The following is a 23,035-nucleotide window of genomic DNA, read 5'->3' on the forward strand; positions in this document are numbered from 1 at the left end:
GTTGACCACAAAGTCTGAAAAGCTCGCCAATGTTCTCCTCATCACAGCTGAATTATATGTAGGCTGCATCAGAAGTGGTTTCTGGGTAAACAGATGGGCCAAGGCAGAAAAGGGATTTGCAGTTTATAATACCATTATGCTATTCATTTCAAAGTCTGTCAGCAACAAAAACAAATGTAGGTGATAAAAGATCATTTTAAGTGAAAACATCTACGTACTGAATGAAAAACACATCAGCCAAGATCTTGTCTATTAAAAGACTGATTTCGGAGAACACAAAGCATTTTTCCTTGTTGATTCAATGGATGCTAATTCAGTGTCGATCAAGTAAAATACAGACTTAAAATCAAAGGACATGTTCACAGCCTACTGACAAACACCCGCACATATATATGTGATCAAGCACCCTCCTGTCTGACTCCACTTAACCTGCTTTCCCATGATCAGTCAAAGCACTTACCATTGTGTAAAAACACATTATGTTTATTGAGTGGGCACTGTAAGCTGACTCAGCGCTAATGATGTTCCTCCGATTTAGAATTGCTCAAAAAAAAACATGGAGTTGATTTCATTAGATTGGAAATTGTTTGAACTTTGACCTAGCATTAACACCACCTTTCAAAATGTCAGTAATGAAGCATATCACTAGTTCAGGCAGAGCACTGAAGTCACGCTTGTATTGGCTAATTGGGATCAGCTGTTTTCAGTTCGCTTAGCAATGATTGGCTCACTCGGTTGTGGCTTGTAACATCCAATCTTTAAGCAGACATACAGAGCAGATATCATAACCTTACGTTGTGTAGATGATGAAGCTCATGCTAATGCCATTTGCTGTCCCCGAACACTCCACCTCCCTAACCTCCTTTTCTTTTTTTGGTTGATCTGACTGGGTAAACACAAGTAACACATGCTAGTTTTACACACAGACATGTATAGGCATAAACATGCACAAATAGACTATGTGCACATGGGAACACACATAAAAAAGTGGCAGCCACGGGCAAAACAAGATATATGGCTGGACACCCACATCTGTCCTAACTGGGAACTCTATAAACTCTTAAGCAGCAGCAGGTGCCAACAACATGTAAACCAGCATCCATCTTTTAGCCTGCAGTGCAAACAAACATGTAAATGGGAACCATTATTTAGCCTGCAGCGCCAAAGCAATCATTTTTTAAGACTTTAGTACCAAAGAAATGTCTTCTAGCCACAACTTCAAACATTCTACAAACTTAAGCAAGATCGAGTCACACTGAAATCAAGCCAAGCTAACTACATTGCAAAAGGTTTATGTAAAAGAAAAAAACGTTCAGCTTTCAAGTTTCCCGCAGTTGCTATTTACCTGGGAATATGGCAAAATCAATGGGGTTATATTGGGTACCAAACTGAGTCTGTGTGATGAAATGTACCGCATTTGACACCACAGTAGCCAGCAATACCATTCATCTTCAGTATACAGTAGTGAGGCTGAGGTGAGGCTTTATGGCAGGGGTGGGGAACCTTTTTCCTCTCAAGGGCCATTTCAATTTTTTCAACATCCTCCGAGGGCCATACAAATGATTGACCTCTGCTTAAAAATCACAGCACATTCATTTGGCCTTTCTTTCATGCTGTGCAAAGAAAAAGAAACCTCTTAATCCAGATATCTCACCATGCCTCGCGCATGCATGCACGTGCACGGAGTGGCATGACCACCAAAACAGAAAGATATGGACACAAGATGTGTGCAAATGTATTTAGTTTCCTATCCATGTGGACATGATTTAAGTGGGGGGGGGGACCTCCTCTAGGGGGGTCCGGGGCATGCTCCCCCGGGAAGATTTGTTTTTAAATATTGAAGTTGAAAGCATCAATCTGGTGCACTTTGAGAGCAAAATGAAGAGATCTATGGAAACATCTCTCAAAACCCATATGAAACAGAACTGTAAGCAGATTTACTTTTTCTTTATGGATATTTTACAAATCACTCTCCTTTCAAACTGTATTCTTGTTTATTAATAACAACTTTTTTTTACTGTCATATAGTATTTTATACCTGTTTACTTTATTCTCTTGTTTTTTGATAACTATAATGATCATATAAAGATGTGCCTTTACCTCACTGGTTGGAGAAAAAGCTTCTTATATTCGTTAGCATAGCTAGCTAACCAGATGCTAATAACAACACAGTTATTGACTGTATGATCAGAATGACAGATGAACAGATCGCGACTGGGTTTACAACTAAAGACACAGCCACGCAAAAACTGCGGCATGTGTAGCCTACGGACTTATGGGTACTGCAATTATTTGAAGTTCCGGAGTGGCGTTCTGGTGCTCTCCGTCAGCACTGCACCCCTGTCAGACGAGACATATACCACGTGATGACACGTTAGGCTCGTGTTGTGTTCAAGGACCATGACCGTTGCCAGGAAAAACAGGCACTTGCTTGTTTAATTATTTTGCAGTCTAGATTTCTTTAATTTGTTTTCTTTTTTGCGTGTGTTTATAAATTACCTCGAGGGCCAAACCAAATGGTCTCGCGGGCCGTATACGGCCCGGGGGCCGGAGGTCCCCTGCTTTATGGAGACCAGCTGCTCTCTCATGTTTCCAGAAAAACAACAAAAGCAGCATGTTTACGATCAACATCCAGATCATACACTCACCCGTCCACGGATGTGAAGTGAGTCTGTTCAGTTCACCTTGATTCACATGGCAGTTCAGCTATGAGCTTTTATGCAGCAGTGTGTCTTCCAATAAATATGGGTGCTCATTATACTATTTGCCTCGGCTGTGTAGGCTAGTAAATCCAAAAATCAATTATAATGATATTTTACTAACATTGGACCGGCATTGTATAAATGACATTGAGACTTTCCAGACTTTGTCTCTCTCTCATTATGTTCACACACGGTACCAGTTGCTAATCTTTTCTTCTATATGTGTGTGGCTGTTATCAGTTATTGAATTTCCATCCCAGTCTGATCCGTTGAAACTGTATTCCTCTTGCTAGCTCTGTTATTTCTCTTCTTTTCTCATATGTCTAGCAGAAGTTACTCATTTTTTACTCAGCCTCCACCCTTACATTCCTTGACCTCTCCCTCCCTTAATTCTGGGGCCACCTCTTCCATCAGGGCTGTGCCTCTTCTGCCATACGGCTTTTCCATCCCTCCATTCCTCCCCCTTTCAAAACTTCCATCCTCCTCTTATTCTATAGATCATCGCCTCCCTATGTTCGGCTTGGTTATAGACAGGGACTAATCCTCTGTCTATGTTCACCTTAGACCTCCCCATCCCTTCTCTCCCTTACTGTTTTCTAAGAGGACCTCATCTCCTGTGGTCCCAGCCCTATAAATCTGGAGGTTGTGTCAGTAAATTATGGCAGTGAGTCATAACAAACCACGCAACTTAATTAAGCCGTATGCCGGATACCAGCTTACAGAAAGAGCAGTGTGCCTCAATGGGTAAACATTTACCGACTCTTCAAGACCAAGTGGTGGTCAAATAGTTTCATTATGTGTGTTTTTTATTGTCTGCATCTAAAACCAAGCTTTAGTTTTCTTCATTTATAGTGTGCATAATTCTTCACACCATCGACCCAGCAACTATTCTAACATACTGTAGCAACCTCAACCCTCACCTTGAGTCCGTCTTCTCGGCAGTAGGTGTTTGCCTTTTTTTAAAACTTACAACCTTTTCAACAATGCCATCCGTACCCTCGCTTCACCCCTCCCTCTTTTCTGTACCTTTTCTGACAGGGCTTCCTCCAGAGTGGAGAGGGCTGTGTCTGTGTTGCTGGAGTCAGTTTGGAGGCCTTGGACCCTTTCCCTCAACCCAGCCAGCTGTTTGTCCTTATCCTTTAACTGCTCCAACAGGTTTTCAATCTGAAAAGAGAAGGACAGAGACAAGAAGAGCTCAAGTTAGCATATTGATGTTGAAGAAGCAACTCATAATCAAAAAGGTTAAAGATGAGCAGCAATAAAAGCCTCATCAAGATAATTAGGGTTTGATCCATGAAGAGAGAAGAAGTCAGACTTAGTGGTGTTAACAACACAACCATAACATGGTGTGACCAAATCAGCTTCAGTACCAGTTTAGTCAAGTTTTACTAAGAGCTGATTCATCCCATTGACTGACAGACCTCATGTTGCTAAAGTGGTGGTGTAATAGCCAGTTGTGGTGTTCAAAAGCCTTTATCTGATGAACATCCGTACAACAGAACACAAAGACACACATGCATGCACACACACAAACACAAAGTGCTCGGAGCTGTATCAGACAAAACACAAGCAGATGCAGCTGGTAGGACACAGCACGATGCAATGAGTCTCCAGAGGTCTACACATTAGTCACAAAGGGAGAGCACATCTGGTGACAGGAGATGGTGACATGGTGACTTATAATTTCCACAAGCACACTCAACCTTCCTTTATATTTCACTCGTCATCTTAAAAGGCAGTTAAATGTGCAAAGTTGATAGACTCACTGAGATGCACTGGCTTAGAGCTTTTATTTCCATGTCTCCATCTTACTCTTGTTTAGTGTTTTGTTTTTAAGAGAGACAAAGCTCCATTCAGTAACTTCTGCAAAGCATTCATTCGACATTTGACCCAAGAGGACCTTTCTCAGATCAGGGCTTGTGCTGTACAAAAGAGAGGCACATATACTGAAAAGAATGTATTATTTAATGAACATGAGAATCCAATAAAAACAAGAAAAGCACTTCAGGCCATCAAGAGACCAGATTTTAACTGAGATGGTGACAGGGTAAAAAAGAAAAGTCCAGTGGGGGGGAATTAGCTGCATTCCAGTCATGGGTACATAGATAATGTCCAAATCTCCACAGCTATTTTACAAATGAATCCAATTAGACTGTAGACTTTGGTGTTCTCTGATCCCTGGAGGACCAGGGCAATGATTTAAGGGAGCCATCTTGGTTTTGGCAATGGAGGGAAAAGGCATTCAGGACCCCTCGGCAGATCTTGATAGGTTAATGACAGTCATTATATAGCCAAGCTAAGGGCTCTGGTAGGTCAGTCCAGAGGCAATAGGGACATTAAACCCTTCAGGGAATGATGGGAAGGTTTCACACTGCCAAAGTCAGATACAATTCCCAGCCATTCATGATTGCCATGACTGTTTTAGATGGGATTCGAGGGTGGGCACTGCCTCTGAAAGAAAAGTGAGGTTTATATTGTTTCCTCATTTATTCTCAAATGTTTCTCTCATTTTATGTGAGTTGGCTGAAGAGTCACTTCACACGTTTCCAAGGACGTAGGCACTTGGCACTCGAGTAAGACACTCTATAGCAGTCATGGATGCTGCAACATGCTTATCTCCACATGCAGTAAACACAAGAGGAAGTACAAACAAACGAAGTATCTGGCCTGGCTTCGAGTCGTAGCAGCACAGTAGCTTTGACATACCTTGTTCTCCTAAATACGCATGGAAACATGTACATAAGCACTCATGCACACACCTTGGCTCCCTATTCCTACGGGTACCACAGAGCCTTATTTCAGGTCAAATTGAGCATGTCGCCTCTGGTCTTAGATAAATGATTACATTCTTCACCAGCCTAAGTTTGCTTTGGCCTGGTTGCAAAAAATAACAACCCCTCGATGAAATATCTAACCATGTCGCTCTGCCTTCTGTGAAAATGTGCAGAAGAAACGTTGAACATAACGTAAACGCTACATCACCATATGAGAAGCACGTCACGTGATTCATGGATATGGGAAAAAGGGGCAAGGAATTCTGTCAGAATTCTCCAAATCAAAACACACTCTCCAAATGCCTTTCGTTGACAGGCAAGGCACAGGGCAGCCGTATGGCTTTCTGGGAGAAAAGGGGGCCTCCCAACCAGTAGCTCAATTGTTATGATGAGAACAGCAGTCATTCATTTTATCTCTCAGTGTATGAGGCTCCCTCAAACTCTACTCCCGCATCTCTCTCTCTCTCTCTCTCTCTCTCACACACACACACACACACACACACACACACACACACACACACACACACACACACAGACTTTTATCATTAAACCACCGCGCATATGTCATCCCACTCTCCCACCACACACACCTCCCGCTGAAGCAGACCACCTACGATAGGCAGCTACTCCGACTCTCTGAGCCATGGACTGCGGTGTGGACTGTCTGTCTCAGTGAGTGTATCCTCCTGAGGAATCGTGACGTCTGTTTCCGTCGTCTCCCACACACATGGCTCCTCACTGTTTACAGCCATACGGTTTGGCTCTGATAACCTTATCACCAAGATGATAGGACAGGACCACGTTTTCCTTAAATGTGTTGAAGCTCAATAACCTTTAACCAACCGTGACTTCAGACATGACATTAATCTTTCAAAACAGTAGTTGATTTTTGATGAATCATTGATATTATTATGTAAAAAATGGGCAACCTTGCTCACCTAGTGGATAGGGCTGCTGATGTATTAATGTTGAGTCCTAACTCCAGTAGCCCATAGCATTTTGCTGCATATTATCCCCACTCTCTTCCCCACTTTCCTGTGTAAGGCTGTTTTGATAATGGCAAACAAAGCCCAGCAAATACAACATACAGGAACAAAAATTGTTCACATAAACAAACAGATTATCCATTATATACTTGTTGGTGCTGGCTTCAGTCGTATTGTAATTGATTTACCAACTTGTTTCAGGGGGCTTTAATATGTTCACCAGTGAAACAAAACCAAAGGAAATATGGCATGTAAAATTCATAGATATGAGACAGATAGTAGGCTTTGGAGCTTTTTTATTGCAGTCTGTAGTGTATCATCATGATTAGGACAAGCTGAGCTCTAATGTTTTGGGAGAGAAGTTAGTGAAACAGTATCAGGTCCTGTGTCTCTGGCGAAAAATTGTGATCTAAAAGCGGTTTGTTCCGGAGAGGAACCACAAACCCGGTCAACCCATTTGTCTTCCACCCAAACTCGGAACTAAAACTCGATGGCCTCCAGTGGAATCATTTCTACAGCACACAAAGGAGACCAGCACTGAGCGTGACCGCCATAAAAATACAAACGTTTGTATTTTTAAAACTCTTTTGGACCAATAAAAATACCAAACAATAATCGGTCGTCCTTTCTGAACGGCACATTTCTCTGCGCTTGTCATCAGCTCTGAAAATATGACAAAGACAGAAGTAAAAACAAAGATCCTGGCACTGATATTAATGCATTTACCCAGACACACACGTACAGCAACACCCAAATACTCAGAAGGAGGATAACCGCAAACAGAACAATATGTAGTAACAGTGTGAACCTCCCCGGAGAAATCTAGATCAGTCAGACCTAGAAACACCATGAAAGATCATGTTTTGGAAATATCATTCAGCTACTTTAAGTACTCCAATACCACATTGTGCAATCCAAGTAAAACATGTGCATACAAAATGGTGTGTGTTTATATATTGATGTGTCATAATAACATGTACACCTGTATACTGTTCCACATGTCCTGCCATTAGAGCTTGATGATTCAGAATTTAACAACGGACTTCCTCCTGCTGCTCAGCACTCAGATGTGGCTCTTCAAAGAGAAACACAGATTGGTCATGAAGTTGAGGGAAGATAGTGAACTTTTCAGTGGAGAGGGTGTACCTAAACTTCACTTAACCCCTGCTGCACCACCACCCCTTCTATGGCTCTAAAGCAGGGCAATATGGGCAACTCTGGCAGACTGAGAAAACACTGATACTGTGTAAGCTGGCGCCCCCATGTGGTCATTTTCTGCAACATGCTCATATATCCACTTATGGCAACTCTGAGTTCATTTAAAATAAAAAGTGATCTGTTATTGTGTGTGTCCCCAAGCATCCCCTGCATGAGGACAGCAGAGTTGGACAGACCACAGAGGAGACCCACATTTCCAAAGTTTGAAATAAGTGAACTCGATATATGTGACACCTCTTTATCAGGTCACAAGTCAACTTTTTATTCGAAATAATATCAGTAGCTTAAAATAAAATTGTAAGCAAAAATAAACTGAGCTCCTGAAAGTACTGAGGTATCTGCCACTATTACTCAAAGCTGCGAAGTCCCCGTCAAATGTCTACAGACATTTGATTCAACTGTCTGGGAATGTAAAGGACAATGTGTCACAAAGAACTTTAAGCAGAACATTACACCTCTCGCCTATTCCCCTCGAATGACCTTCCTGATGTCATGCTGCTTTGCTCGAGGAGTCATTACTCATCTGTTATCGACCAGAACGAACGACCAACATGACTTCATAAGATGAGTGGTGCCCAAGAGAGGGAGAAAAAGAAGGGTGGGTCACAACGCTCACGTTCTGAAATCATTCACACTTTTCTTAGTAGAGCTCATTCTTTATTTCTGTCAAGGACACTTTACTGTATGTCAAAGAGTGTTTGATAAAAGAATGAAAGGAAATCCTATTGCTACGCCTTTTCGAACTGTTTGCCAACATTAACCTGCAGAAGTGCGCTGGGCACATTTGCACAAAAACATGTATTGTGCCACTGCATGTGTACATGCCTTTGTATGTGCTGTGCTCTTCTCTACCTGAACTGCTACTCCTCCAAACCAAGAAGGGCCATGCAAAAGCAGAATCTAGTTTTGAAAAGCCAAACAGGCAGCTTCTCGTCAATCGTACAGCCAAGGAAATAAATGGTTTGTCGAGGCAGAAGTTAGACCAAACGAAGGAGACATCATTTTCTACGGGTCTCACTACGATTATGACTGAGGCCTGTGACTCACAGCAGCTCGCCCCAACATTTATTCTGCTCCTAACCACCAGCGCCTGTTAAGAAATACAAAGGTTCCCTGTGTCTATTAGCAACACACACACACACACACACACACACACACACACACACACACACACACACACACACACACACACACACACACACACACACACACACACACACACACACACACACACACACACACACTCTCTCATTTGAATGCAAGCACACAGGCGTGTAAACATATACACATACTTCATGAAAACAGAGTAACAATCATGGATATATATATATATATATAGTTGGTGTGTATATATATATACCTAAATACACATGTATATATATATATATATATATATATATATTCTTTGTTGTCGTTGACGTTTTGTTGTATATCTTTAGTAGCTTTTAATATACAGGTTCAGATACATGAGGTTATCCGTGTGCATACAAGAATAAATCCCAATAATTCCTAATTTGGAAGTGACCCCATTACATGACTTTAGTTGTAAAAAAGAACCATAGCAACAACATTAAGTAAGGGAAAGCAGAACACACCAATTATATAAAATAGGCCGGAAAAAGAGATTTGAAAAAGAAAATGTCTCCAGAAAAAACACAAATCACTTAGAAACCAAAAGTGCTGGGCTTTTGGCTTCACAAAGGTTATAATTTAACATCAAATTGCAGATTATAGGAACTGATTACATATTTATTCATGAGTTGCAACATGGAATATTTGAAAAACAGTTGCATGAAATGAAACCAAATCACTGCATGCTTAAAAGATAGGGGGCCAAAAAACTGTCAATAGCCTAGCCATGACAAATGAATGCAGCAACCTTATCATTAAGTTGAAGAGGAACTGAATTATTTTAATATTGTGTGTATGCTAAAATCTATGGAAGCCCATTTCCGTCACATGAAAAAAATAAAATCCCCATGAAAAGTCATAATTATGAGACAAGAAAGTAGAAATAATGAGATAAAAAGTAATAATTATGAGATAGAAAGTCATAATAATGAGATAAAAAGTCATAATTATGAGATAAGAAGTGTGCATGCGCTGCAGTGGCGCTGTCTTCAAAGGTCCCTTCATCACCTTGCTGCTCTCCACCATGCAAACGGCATCTAGTCCTAAATAAGGTAACTATTACAGGTGACTTTTGTAAATGTTAGATGTTACATATAGCCTATATTGCAGCTAAACTACAACAATGCAGTTCATAGCTTTGACATTACCTGTTATGAACTATAATATATATGCCTATAGTTTTGTGGTAACGTTCACGCCACTAATGACAATAGTGTCGGCATACTGCTGTGAGTTGCTCTAACTCTAACCCGTGAACGTTACCACACAACTATAGGAAAAGCAAGAAGTAGCAGCTGCCTTTTCAAAAAACACTTCCTAAAAACTAATAATCTTTGAATGTAAACATTATTGCGAGAATGGTAGAGGTTGGGGATCCCTACATTGTGCAGTTTTTTATTTCTTATTATTATCTACGCACCTTACTTGTCATATCATGTCTGAGCTGTTCTGTTATGTGTTGTATTTGAAAAATGTAATAAAGATATTATATTAAAAATACATTATTGCCTTACAACTGAAATATGTGTGAATATATGAGCTGCAATTTATCTTTCTTAGACATTTCTTCCCTGGAGAACAAACTGTTCACAATTCACAGTTTAAATTACAAAAAACGTTTTGTGTTTAGTGTGTCAACTCTCATCAATCCTAATGTACAGTAACTGAAAGAAAACATTTAGGTAGCTTGATAAATGAAGTGTGTGTTCACATTTGCATATGCACTTACATACACAAACAGGAAACCGTATCAACTTATCTAATTCTGTACGTCCATTGTAACATGTGGTTTATTCTGAACATACAGTACTGATCTCTGAGGAACACACACACACACACACACACACACACACACACACACACACACACACACACACACACACACACACACACACACACACACACACACAATCAGGCTTAGATTATTATCATGAACGTTGGGCCAGGTTCAGCGATGGGGGCTGTGTGTAGCACTTACACATATGACAAGCAGACATCCTCCCCCTCTCCCCACACATTCCTCCAGAAAGTCATTCACACAGAGACCCTCCACTGCATTCATACATATCAAAGATTAACACACATCTATGTTGGAATAGACTTACAGTACACAGAGTTGCAGACATGCACTCAGAGAAAGTCAGAGAAACATTAAGAAAGACAAAGCGAGTATTGTTTTCATAGTGATTTCTCCTGGTGGACCACAGCGCAAAAAGAGCAGGGAGAGACTCCTGCAGACCCCAGAGCTGTTCAATGAAGACAGATTGCACTTGTGCAAGCTCGGCTGTACGTGAGTGTGAGTGTGTCTGTGTGTGTGCCGGCCAAGTTGATCCATGTACATGCTCTTTAGGCTCAAGACCCTATCTCTGCCCCCCTCAGCTGCGGAATGCTGCAGTGATTGCTGGGTAATTACCCCAACACTTTATTCCTCTGCTTCCAGCACCATTAGTATGAATTATTTTCTTCTTATCCTTTGTAGAGAGGGAATTGGAATCCTTTGATCTCAGAGAATGAAAGAAAGAAACCAGGAAAGATAGAACAAAACAAAATAATTCCAGAAAGAAAGAAAGAAAAGGAAGAAGGCAAGAGAGAAAGAAAGCAAAAAGCGTGAAAGGAAGAAAGAAAGAAAAGGTGGCCACCCGGCGAGGACCACTGCAGCCATGTGTCAACCTGTAGCTTTCGACCCCGGCACACTCTACAGTGATCTGGTCAGACAGTCCAAATGAGAGAGGTCCAACTGTGACCCACTTTAACAGAAACTCTCACTGAAGGGCCTGCCTCAGATCTGGAAGTATGAAGTACCAACACTTGACTGCCAACAGATTGGGTCGAAACAGGTCAGCCTGAGTTATGACTGGTGTCATCATCAAGATACAGTAAGGTTTAACTTCTTCACCATCAAACAGGTCTGAATTCTTCAACTGCAGTGCACGTGTTGTGGTCAGGAGGAAGACGGACTCGAATAGCTGCCGCCTGACATGTGGCCCGACACTGGGTTCGTCTTGACTGATGTGTAGCCTGGCTCCAATCAGCCGGCCTCAGGCTCTCACCATTAACCAGGCTGATTGCAGATAGTAGCAGAAGGGGGATGTAGGGGGGGCCTATCATTTACCGGAACCTCCCCAGATCCAACGGGCTTATCTGTGGCCGTGTCTCTGCACTGTGATTGGTCAGATGGAATCCATTAGGATGAAAGGCATTGGTGGCCTCATCACAAGCTCTATCAAGATCAAATACACACAGAAACGTACATGTTCAGTGAAGAAATAGAGGGGTCTCTGAAATACAGCTGTTACACACACATCATTATTTACCCTTTAATACTTGTAGTTTACACCAGAGTGGACCTAGATTAGGTATGTCACTTATTCATTATTTGATCAGTATTCAGTGTTGTCTGAAGTGGCAATACAGAACACAGATATGTCTACATTTAGCAGTATCCGGATTCAGATCAGGAAATATCTCAATTAATATTAAGTTCAGAAGATTAAGAATCTGATCAAGAACTTGATGCCAACCTGCTGCACTTGACAATATTCAACATAATAATAATCCTGACCTCTGGCATCCAGCAATTGGAACATTATCACCTTTTTAGGCACACACATTTATTATATATGACTTTAAGGAAGTATTTTAAATTTGGAGAAGGAAGTAATCTTCTATCATACCTGCCTGGACACAAAAGCAGAAAGAAATGCTTTGTTTACACACACACACACACACACACACACACACACACACACACACACACACACACACACACACACACACACACACACACACACACACACACACACACACACACACACACACACACACACACACACACACACGCACACACACACACAACTCTGTGCCAATGCTGAACTAATATTTTCCTTTCTATCAACATGCAGCACTTCCCCTCTCAATCAATATGCATCAAACTCAAACGTGCCAGTGTATTTTCGGCGGTGTGTAAAACATGTGGGAGGAGGGAGAGAAAAGGGAGAGGAAGGAGCACCGTAGGTTTTGGTCACCATAAGCCTGCTGGGCTAGTTTGTTCAACGTTAACACATTTGGTTCATTAGATGGTATGCATGGGTTAATTCGACAAGGGACGTGTAAATGGAGTTGTTTTTTTTATAAATAACGAAAACGTTTAAAATGATGAAAGAGACAGAAGAGCAATTGCTCCACAAAGGGAGAATGAAGAGGGGGGAGGAAACAAAGGAAATGTTGAAGGCTAGGAAACATCCCTTTTCATCTCTAAATTGCTCTTTCTTTACTTTTCCTCCAAATCAAAGGCCGATGAAACGAGGCCAGAGCAAGTGCTGAAAGAGTCTGGCAGACGGTGCTCTGCGACAGAGCTGGGTTCCCCGATCCAGGGGAGACCTGCTAGACACTTTCATAACTAACCTTGAGAGAGACCATTGAGTCTCACAAGGAATGCTTCTGGATAGACACACACAAACATACACACACACGCCTGATGCAGCCCAGGGGTAATCGAACCTCTCTGTCTGTGGTTGCTATAGGGAGGGAACATGATAGGGGATACTATACTTCCATGCACACAGCGAGCCTTTTTAAAAGCATGAATATGGATTGAGACGACCACAATGTTTGAACATGAATAACACATGTATGCCAAAACCACACTACAACCGGCTCTGCATGTGTACCTCAGTCACCCCTATCCCCCAGCAAAAAAAAAAAAACCTAAAATGAAAAATAAATAAATAAATGCATCATTATGCTTTGGTCATGGTCTTGTAGACCAAGGGCCTGAACAGAGCGCCCACTGTTCTGCGTTGATATGTAAGACCAAAAATGCCCGCACAAAACTGGCATTTGCATTTTTTGTTTTTCATTTAAAGACCTCATTATATTTAGTTAAGTTCAGCCTCAAACTATTAGGATCAATGTAGAGCTCAAACTATAGCAATGACATCATTGTACTATGCTATAAGTCATAGTGACTGTACAAGGAGAGGCCCCCTGAGAAAAAGATAAAAATCCTCATTCTCTCCTGAGTCCAAAAAATAGGGCACCCACAAGTGAACCATGTAGACGAAGGTATCATCTGCAGGCGTGCACTTAAAGAATTTAAAAAAGTATTAGCACAAGGACTATCTGTCTCTCTTCTGCCCAACAGTCTGGGAGCCCTTTCGCCAGTTTGTAGAGCATCACTCTCTGTGATGAAGATGTTTTAGACACACCGAAGAGGAGCCAAAGAGGGGCCATTTACCATTTAGAAGTACTACAGTTTGAAAAGCGCAAAGGACATTACACACATGTCAGAGAAGTCAAACAGATATAAGTATGGTCAAACTGAAGTATTCTCATTTGCATATACATGAAGAGATCTCTTGATACTTCAAATATTTGGTAGTAGCCAAAGTGAGTTAAGCTACAGGAGGCAGGAATGATTTACTCGTGAAATAAATAAAACTGCAACATGAATTGTGTCACATACTAATTTGACTCCCTGTTGTTATTTACATTATTGTTTTCCCCAGATACTTATGTTCCATTTTGTATTACACCCACGTGAAAATCCTACAGACTGCTGTTGATATTAGCTTTCCAGATGTCAATTCCTTATGGACGGAAAGAGAGCAAGTTTTCTTCCACACACACACACACACACACACACACACACACACACACACACACACACACACACACACACACACACACACACACACACACACACACACACACACACACACACACACACACATTCCCATTAACACAAACGAAGGAAAAACACATGATGACACACCAGCTGATCTGTCATCATCCTGCGTCATCCTCACTAACACTTGGGGTGGTGGGGAATTGGACCTGTTTGTAGTGAAGATAGAGCTTGTCTTAATGACACAGATACATCAGCTTAACCCTCAAAGCACTCCAGGATGATGACGTACGTGTGTGTGTGTGTGTGTGTGTGTGTGTGTGTGTGTGTGTGTGTGTGTGTGTGTGTGTGTGTGTGTGTGTGTGTGTGTGTGTGTGTGTGTGTGTGTGTGTGTGTGTGTGTGTGTGTGTGTGTGTGTGTGTGTGTGTGTGTGTGTGTGTGTGTGTGTGTGTGTGTATGTGGTATATATATTTACTCTTCTCATCAGTGAGGAACATATTTAAAAAAGATGAATGGCCCTCTTAACTGTTGAGTTGACTCATTTGGATCTGATAATTGTATGAGCTGGAGGCCAGCCACTCAAACAACATGCAATGATCTCAGTGAACCTCTTCACATTGTGTAATAAAGCAACGACAGTCATTGTTTACATAAAAAAAAACGTTCATAAACTTCTCTGCTGACCTGGTATCAGCCAATTCTCATCCAATTTCTATTTTCTGTATATTGAATGGATGTCATATCAAAGAAGCCCTTCTTTATTTCAGAACATGTACTGTCAATATTTAGGAAAGCTTTCTTCTTTTCTGGGCAGACATCAAATAAGCAGTGTCAGTAAATGTTTATTTTAAAGTTGGTTATGGGATACAATGTATTACACAGTATAAAACCAAGATGAAACAAGATACTTTTCCAAGCTACATTCCTGTCTTTCCCCTTGTATACAGATGTGAAGGTTATATTCTGCCAGTCATTTCTCCTTTGTATACGAAAGGAGTATGAGGCTTCCCAAATCGTGTCTGACAAGCACAGGTGTTTTGGACTGAGATTTAGGATTTAAATTCATCATGCAGAACATCATTTCTCTGTTAAGAAATACTACCATGGAAGGATAAGTCATAATACTTGACAGGGTTGGTTCACACAAATTACAAAGAACATATTTTCTCACATAGTTTCAGTATGTTTCGGCCAGGTTTTCTGGCGCCACCAGTAGAGATTAATCAAATGTCATTGGTGGTGCTCCCAACATTGAAACAATACCTTTTAAAAATCGACATCTTCCTCCAGAAACAATGTCTTGCTTACTCTGGGTAATCCACAGACCTCAACAGTTTTCATTGGAACTACTGCCTTCTGAAGAAAGATTTACTATACAAACAGTTGACGGTATGTTAACAAGTTCATTTGTTCCTGGTATTTCACAATCATAATGTTGTGGCTAAAGATCAGCATGAGGTGAACCACCATACAGTGTTTTGCTGTTGTATTCATTTTTAAAGGTTTTAGGCATATTGCTTTAGCTAGAAAGGAGAGGCAGCGAGGAAACAAGGGGAGAGAGATAAGGGTACGTGTGTCAAGGATCCATAACTAACATACCATCAATCATCTTTGGAGAAAATTAATTTGGGATTACTAGAAGGATTATTCCTTAGGGAAAAACTAAGGAGAGCATATCGTGTTTGTTGCACACGTTTTATTTTAATTGAATTTCTTCTTTGTAAAATCTACTGTTCTGTAGGCTCTTATAAATGTGAATCTATTGGCCTACTGCCTGGATTTGCTTTGTGGTTTTCTCTTTCTTTGGTTCATTTGTTATTTTTTCAATTGAAAAATGTTCATAACATAGTGTGTTTGTGAGCTTAACTAGTCTGTATGTATTAAACTAAAACAGAGCCTTTTCTGTGAGCTCCAATTACGTTCTATGTCTTTATTATGTGCTCATGTGTTTCATTGTTGGCGTATGAATGAAATTATGAATAGAAAGGCAGGTTTTCCTATACTGTACATAAAACATTTTTGAAACAAAATATCTTGGAGATTAGAATTTAGAAATATAACAGAGAACATTCTAAGTGTCTGGAAGGCTCAGCAGCACATTGGTCATTTCAGACAGATCTTTAACGCACTGATACATTGACAAACAAATACCTCCTGCAGTACCCTGAAACTCCCTTGATGGAACCTTTACAGGAGGACCCACCTTTTTCGGTAGTAAGTATTTCATTTGTTTAAATGTAAAGTAAGACAATGTTTTTCCTGACAGATCAATGTATCTCTGAGATAAGCACTAGTTGGGAAGGAAACCTGTACTCACATCAATTGTAAGGAACTGTAGGTTTCCAAAAGGGTTGGGGTTGAAACCATTTTTAATGGAATGGTTAAAATAAGCACAGTAATATTTGTTTGTTAGTTTAAACTTCACCAAAAAGGTTAGGTTAAATACAAAATGTGTTTAACACTTTTTATCAAGTTAATACTGATTTTCTGGTCCTTATAGATGAATCTCTATTCACCTCATGTGCTTTGACAACACCAACTTCAACAAGCTCATGGTGAAGAGTATTACTGGCTGGATGGAAATGCCCAGCAGTTTCAGAGAAACAACATCCCTCTGTACCATGAGGCTAACACTAGTTAGCATGGAGATAGTATTCATTACCGATGATGCTAATGAATACTATCTCCTCCAGCCTGCAGTGATGCAGAGCCCGTCTTTGCCTTACAAAGAACAGCAGGATGTTTCTATCCTACTGTTGAGAACAACATGCTGGAGTGGCAGAACGAGGCAGAAGCCTACAAACCATTGTGTCAAGAGACACATACAAACATGATGAAGGAGGCTCTGGAGGTGGAAAGGCAGAGCCTGACCAGCGAGAGAGGCCTTTCAGAGAGAGTGTGCTCTAATGACTGAGAAAATAAATGCCTTGCAGTTGGAGAAAAAGCACAAAAAAGTATTTGAGAAAGAAATGGCCATGACCAGAGAGGCCATCATTAAAGAAAAGTCAGACATCCAAACCATGAGAGTCGCTTTGCAGACAGAGAAGAAGAAAGAGAAGAATTCAACAATATATCAGGGAGCAACGCATGAAAAGAAAGGCCTTTCGAGCTGAGATTGATGCTATGGCTGATGATCGAAGGTCCTTCCAGATCGAAAAGGAAGAGATGTCAATGATGAGGAAGGCCTACATTCAGGACAAGACAGGCATCCAAAGAACGAGAGATGCTATGCAGGTGAAGAAAGAGAACATTGCAAATGAAAGAAAAGCCTTCAAGAAAGAGCTTGAGGAAAAGTGCAGGAGGAGAAAGGCGTTTACCGCTGAAAAGGACGCCATGTCTGAGCTGAGAAGGGCTTTTAAGGAGGAAAAGGAGGAAATGGAAAAGACAAAAAATTACACATTCAAAAGAAGGCAGACGACAAAAAGGCCAGCAGAAGAAGTCCTGTCAACATGTCAGATCAATTCTTCTTCTGCTTCATCTCCGTTTGGGCCTGCAAGAACGAACAGGGCGACTGCACGTGCTCCCAGAAAGATGCACGAAGCAACCAACTGATATATTCAGAAGGACACTCAAATGTTGTGCTTGTAACTGTGTATGCATTTTTTTCCGACTGTACAGTATGTGTATACTTAAAATTAAATTCTGCTCTGTGTTTTCTGCAATGAAGATGAAAAAGATCTAAGAAGTATGTTCCAGGAACCGAGAGGGAAACTGCAGCGAAAACCTATTAGAAATTATTTAAACAGTGTCAGGGGAAGATAACCAATCTCTCAAAATGGCATCATTTATAATTAATTGTCGGCTGCAAGGCCAAACTCGAAGACTTGCACAGATGTATTTTATAGATAATAAATCGAGGTTCACAACATTGCAAAGAAACATGCAGTCACCCTTTGGAAAGCTAACACATCCTTGGCATTTAGATTTGTGTCTAGGGAGGAATTCATGCTGCCTGCATTGACTTCAACCACACACCCACCCACCCACACACACACACAACACACACACACACACACACACACACACACACACACACACACACACACACACACACACACACACAACACACACACACACACACACACACACACACACACACACACACACACACACACACACACACACACACACACACACACACACACACACACACACACACACACACACACACACACACTCACACACACTCACACACACACACACACACACACACACACACGGAGCTTGTCTGTGTATTTTATGATAAGCCAGCAGTATGAAGCCCAGAACGGAAACAAGCTTTGACTCCTAGCTCCACTCCCGCCTTTCCCAAGAGACACAGCAGTGTAAGTTATAGCCCACAGGGACTGTTGGGAAATAGGAAGTTTGGAAATCCGATCAGATTGTGTTCAGTGTATGCAGTGTGGCTAATGGAGCGAAACACCTGTAGGCTCACAATGTAAGATACTTGGCCTGGTTCTTCCTTTAAATATATCTTCTTCTTTCACTCGTGTCACCTTAAAAAAATGTAAGAAGCAGTGTCGTAACACTCCCTTTTATGTCTATGAGTATGTATCACATTCACAATACATGTATATTTCATATTGTTTCTAACTGTCACTATAAAATGTTACATAATAAATATGGGAAGCAGGCTTTTAAGGTTGCCAGTATGTTGATGTATGTATGAGGAGATGCAGGTTTTTAAGAGAGAAACCAACCAACAAGACAAAGTGCCTAGTCATGATCCAAAGTTATCTCATTGAGAGTAATAAATCTACTTAGATTGAAAATGGAAACTGAGGTAAACGGTAGTATATTGTCACTGCACACATTAATGTAACCAAATGCCACCAAAATAAACTAGCAGAAACATTAATTTGGCCATAACATAAAGAAAAATAACATAATACAAAATATATTAAATGTCAAAAAGCAGAGGGGGTCTATTTATTTGATACAAATAGGCTTATTAAGTGCTTCAAATAAAGAGCTATGGGTAAGACCCCAAGGAATTCAGCGCCGGGTGCACATACTGTACAGTAAAGGTCATCTTTAACCTTCTCAAATATAAACACCCTGATGTCATACAAATATAAAACATCTTTATGCACACACATACACACACTGCATGTGACCTTTGGAGCCCCTTTTCATTAAACTCAGCAAGTGGGAGGTGGGAGGAGGAGAAAGAAGGAGATCTAATTTGAGGACATGAGAGGAAACAAGGAAGTTGAGAGGGGACCTTTATGTGTGTGTAATTGGTCTGAAGAGGAACTGCCAACATACACACCACAGGTGGCCACGAGCTCTGTCTAAATAGCTAACCTTATAAAAGTCATTAAGGCCTCTGAGACATGCCATGTCAGAGTGTGTGTGCATGTGTGTGTAAATGTGTGTGCATATATACAGTATATAGATATAGAAAGGTGTGTGTGCCGCTCTGGGTGTATCTTTGTTAACCATATGTAATAGAGATTATCGGTGAGCGACACATCTTTCTAGGCACACATTCAATGATTAATTTAACAAACATTCTCACAGTCCACTCACAATGCCAGAGACATTGTCTTGGGGCCAGAATAGAAAATTAATTTCCAATATGACTGGTTCACTAAGCAGATGTACCTATGTGGTGACAGAAAACAAACCAGTGCCTGATCAAATGTCTACACTGTTCCCCTATAAAACTGATCGAATTAAATGAGCAATTGTTTTTCCTGGCAAATGTATATTGGCAGACGTATAATTACAATCCCTGATGGGTTTTTCTTTAAGTGTAACCAACTATAATATGTATTTGCTTTATTTCAAGGGCCAAATATCTCAATCAAATTGTGGGTGTGTCACTACAAGCAACCGCTGAACTCACTTACCTTCTTCTGCAGGACATTAACCTTCCTCTCCTTGACATCGAGCATGTCCTTCATGTCTCTGATCTCTCCTGTCAGCGTGCTCTTTTCATCGCTCAGGTCCTGCAGCTGCTTTGTCTTCTTGGTCAGTAGCTGCTCCTTCTCCTCGAGACGCACACGCAGAGCATCTACCTAGAAAAGACCAAGAATAAGAGTGAAGAATAGATAATCAGATTTCAAACGGACAAACCAAAAGGTAGTTTGACCTACATGTAGTCATACCATCATCACAAGTCAGCTGCTGTACAACACAAACAAGGTAGACACAGTCAGACAACCATAGAATGAAGGGGAAATAGGGGAGACAGTGAGTAATACAGCTCAAGGTTCTTACTGTGTAGCCTGTTGAACGACTCAAAATGCTTTCACTGTATTGTTGACTCCCAGTTCTCCGTCAGGTGGCCCACACTGTATGTTATCATTTACTAAGGAATTGAAATGTCGCAACCTATTTACTCGTTCGTTTTTGGAGGAGGTCAACTTTGACCTAATGTCCATTAAATGAACCATTGTTGACTAATACAGTGTGTGTGAGAAAGAAGGAGGCTGGGGTCTATCCCATCATTTGTTATTGAGAGCTGCTTGATTTGGCCGGTGCTGCCAGAGATCAGAGTGCTCATACACTTCCCAAACACACATTCAAAATCCTCCGTGTCTGGCCGTGTGCAAAGAAGTGAGTGACATCTGAACTTACACCAAAACGTTTTACAGGACATCCATCAGTGTTCCGCACCACAGCAGACACACACACACACATATACAGACACACACACACACACACACACACACACACACACCATGGCACAATGAGGAGACCCTTTTGAACTTTATTTTAAGGTGCATGTGTTTTACACGAGACACATGCATACTTTTAATAATCAGTGAAGAAAGATGGGCTTGTTAACTGTTGTTTTTAAAAAGTCTGTGAAAACACTTAAAGCACATTGTACTCTCCAGCTCATCTCAACTGTTTCACAAGTCACCTGACATTCATAAAATGAGAGAGCAGTGGTGGAAAGAAACTAAATACATTTACAAAATGGTGTGTTCCCGATACAGAAATGTCTAACTCTGATACCTTGAACAATAGCAGTATTTCATATTAAATCACAAGAGCACCTTCCAGCACGACTAAAGTTGATTGATTCATATTTGTTTAATAAACATTCACCTTGTGAAAGGTATGCAATATTTACATTGCAGTATTGTCCTTTAAGTGAATGCCACTCGTTGGAGTATTTTAGAAACTAAAAAATGCCAAACCACAGTAGAAAAAACAATAATGTGCCACTCATAACTACAAAAATAGAAAATAACAACAGATCACAATTCAATTGAGAGTCACCACTGTATTGGGCAAGAGTTAGTTCCTTCCTGTGTGTGTGTGTAAAATGAGAGAGCCGTTGCATGGTCTCAGACACACAGAGGGCTCCTCTCAAGCAGTAGCAATAGAAGCAGGCCAGGACCCCCAGGTGTAAGATGCTGAAGTATTTATCTCATATTGCTCCACTGGCAGACAACCAGAGTCTAATACTGAGCCCTGCTCTGTCTTCCCCACTCCACACTGGCGCGCACAGACACACACACATTTACACATCCACACACACTATAATGGTGCCACTAATCCTTTATACGCACAGTTCGTTTGCACATGCACATCCTTCTGTACTGTGTGTGTGTGTGTGTGTGTGTGTGTGTGTGTGTGTGTGTGTGTGTGTGTGTGTGTGTGTGTGTGTGTGTGTGTGTGTGTGTGTGTGTGTGTGTGTGTGTGTGTGTGTGTGTGTGTGTGTGTGTGTGTGTGTGTGTGTGTGTGTGTGTGTGTGTGTGTGTGTGTGTGTGTGTGTGTGTGTGAGACAGAATAATGGAGAAAGAGAAACCCCCTCCTCTCAAACCCCACCTGGCAAGGAGCAATTTAGCAAGAATGTAGCAGAGAGGCCTAACAGGAAATCCCTGCTGTCTCACCTGCACTGGCCCACTAAGCTGTGATAGTACGGTACAGACGCACTGCTAATACCCTCTTAAAGCACTCACCGCTGCCAGGCACAGTACACGAAAAACAAGGAGGGCGATGGACAGACGAGAAGGGAGGGATGAAAGGATGGAGGGGAGTTAGGGTGAAGGTAAGGGGAGAGTGGAGGGAGATGAGTCGAATTATTAGGAGCACATTAACACCAATGACAGGCTGCTCCCCATCAGCAGGTCTGTCATAGGATCTATGGCTTCATCAGCTGGCACACATGCTGAGATGATAGACAGCTAACAAGTCGGGGTGATTAACCTCTCGCTTCTCCTTCAATTTCCTCTCTAATTTTCATTCCTTCTAGTCTCGTTCTTCACAATGTTGTCTTCTAACCTCTCTCTTTCAACACTCCAGCCCTGCTCCGAACTCTCCAGGAGGTTTCCTATTGCCATTTAAAAGCTGCAGGTCCTGTGGCGAGACAAAGTGATGTGTTGGTGTGAGAAATTCCCTCAAGTCGTCAAGCCAGGTTGTCTTTGGGACTGAACCACGTTTCCCAGCTAGGACTTTGTAAGTTTGCTCATTTAATGTGTTTCCATCTGAGAGCAATAACACACAAAGCAGAACTCCTACTTCTTAAGTTCAACTGGGGTACTCATTCTGCTAATGCGATTGTACACTGGGGATTGTATACTGTTTTGTTATCATTTGTTATTACACAGCTTTTTTTAACTTTAGTTTATGAGGGAA

The 23,035-nt window shown here is 41.2% G+C and overlaps 1 protein-coding gene across 2 annotated transcripts in view; it reads right to left on the bottom strand.

The window, feature by feature from the left end:
• Positions 1–23,035, bottom strand: part of LOC117450139 (ERC protein 2-like) — a 145,384-nt gene that overhangs the window by 91,987 nt on the left and 30,362 nt on the right. For both annotated transcript variants that reach the window (XM_071203774.1, XM_071203775.1), the window contains exons 6-7: positions 20,293–20,460; positions 3,729–3,866 (exon numbers count right to left, since the gene is read on the bottom strand). In XM_071203774.1, coding sequence (XP_071059875.1) covers positions 3,729–3,866; positions 20,293–20,460 — 306 coding nt within the window. The remainder of the gene's footprint in view (positions 1–3,728; positions 3,867–20,292; positions 20,461–23,035) is intronic.

The sequence above is a fragment of the Pseudochaenichthys georgianus genome, chromosome 7, assembly GCF_902827115.2.
Source record: "Pseudochaenichthys georgianus chromosome 7, fPseGeo1.2, whole genome shotgun sequence".
NCBI lineage: Eukaryota > Metazoa > Chordata > Actinopteri > Perciformes > Channichthyidae > Pseudochaenichthys > Pseudochaenichthys georgianus.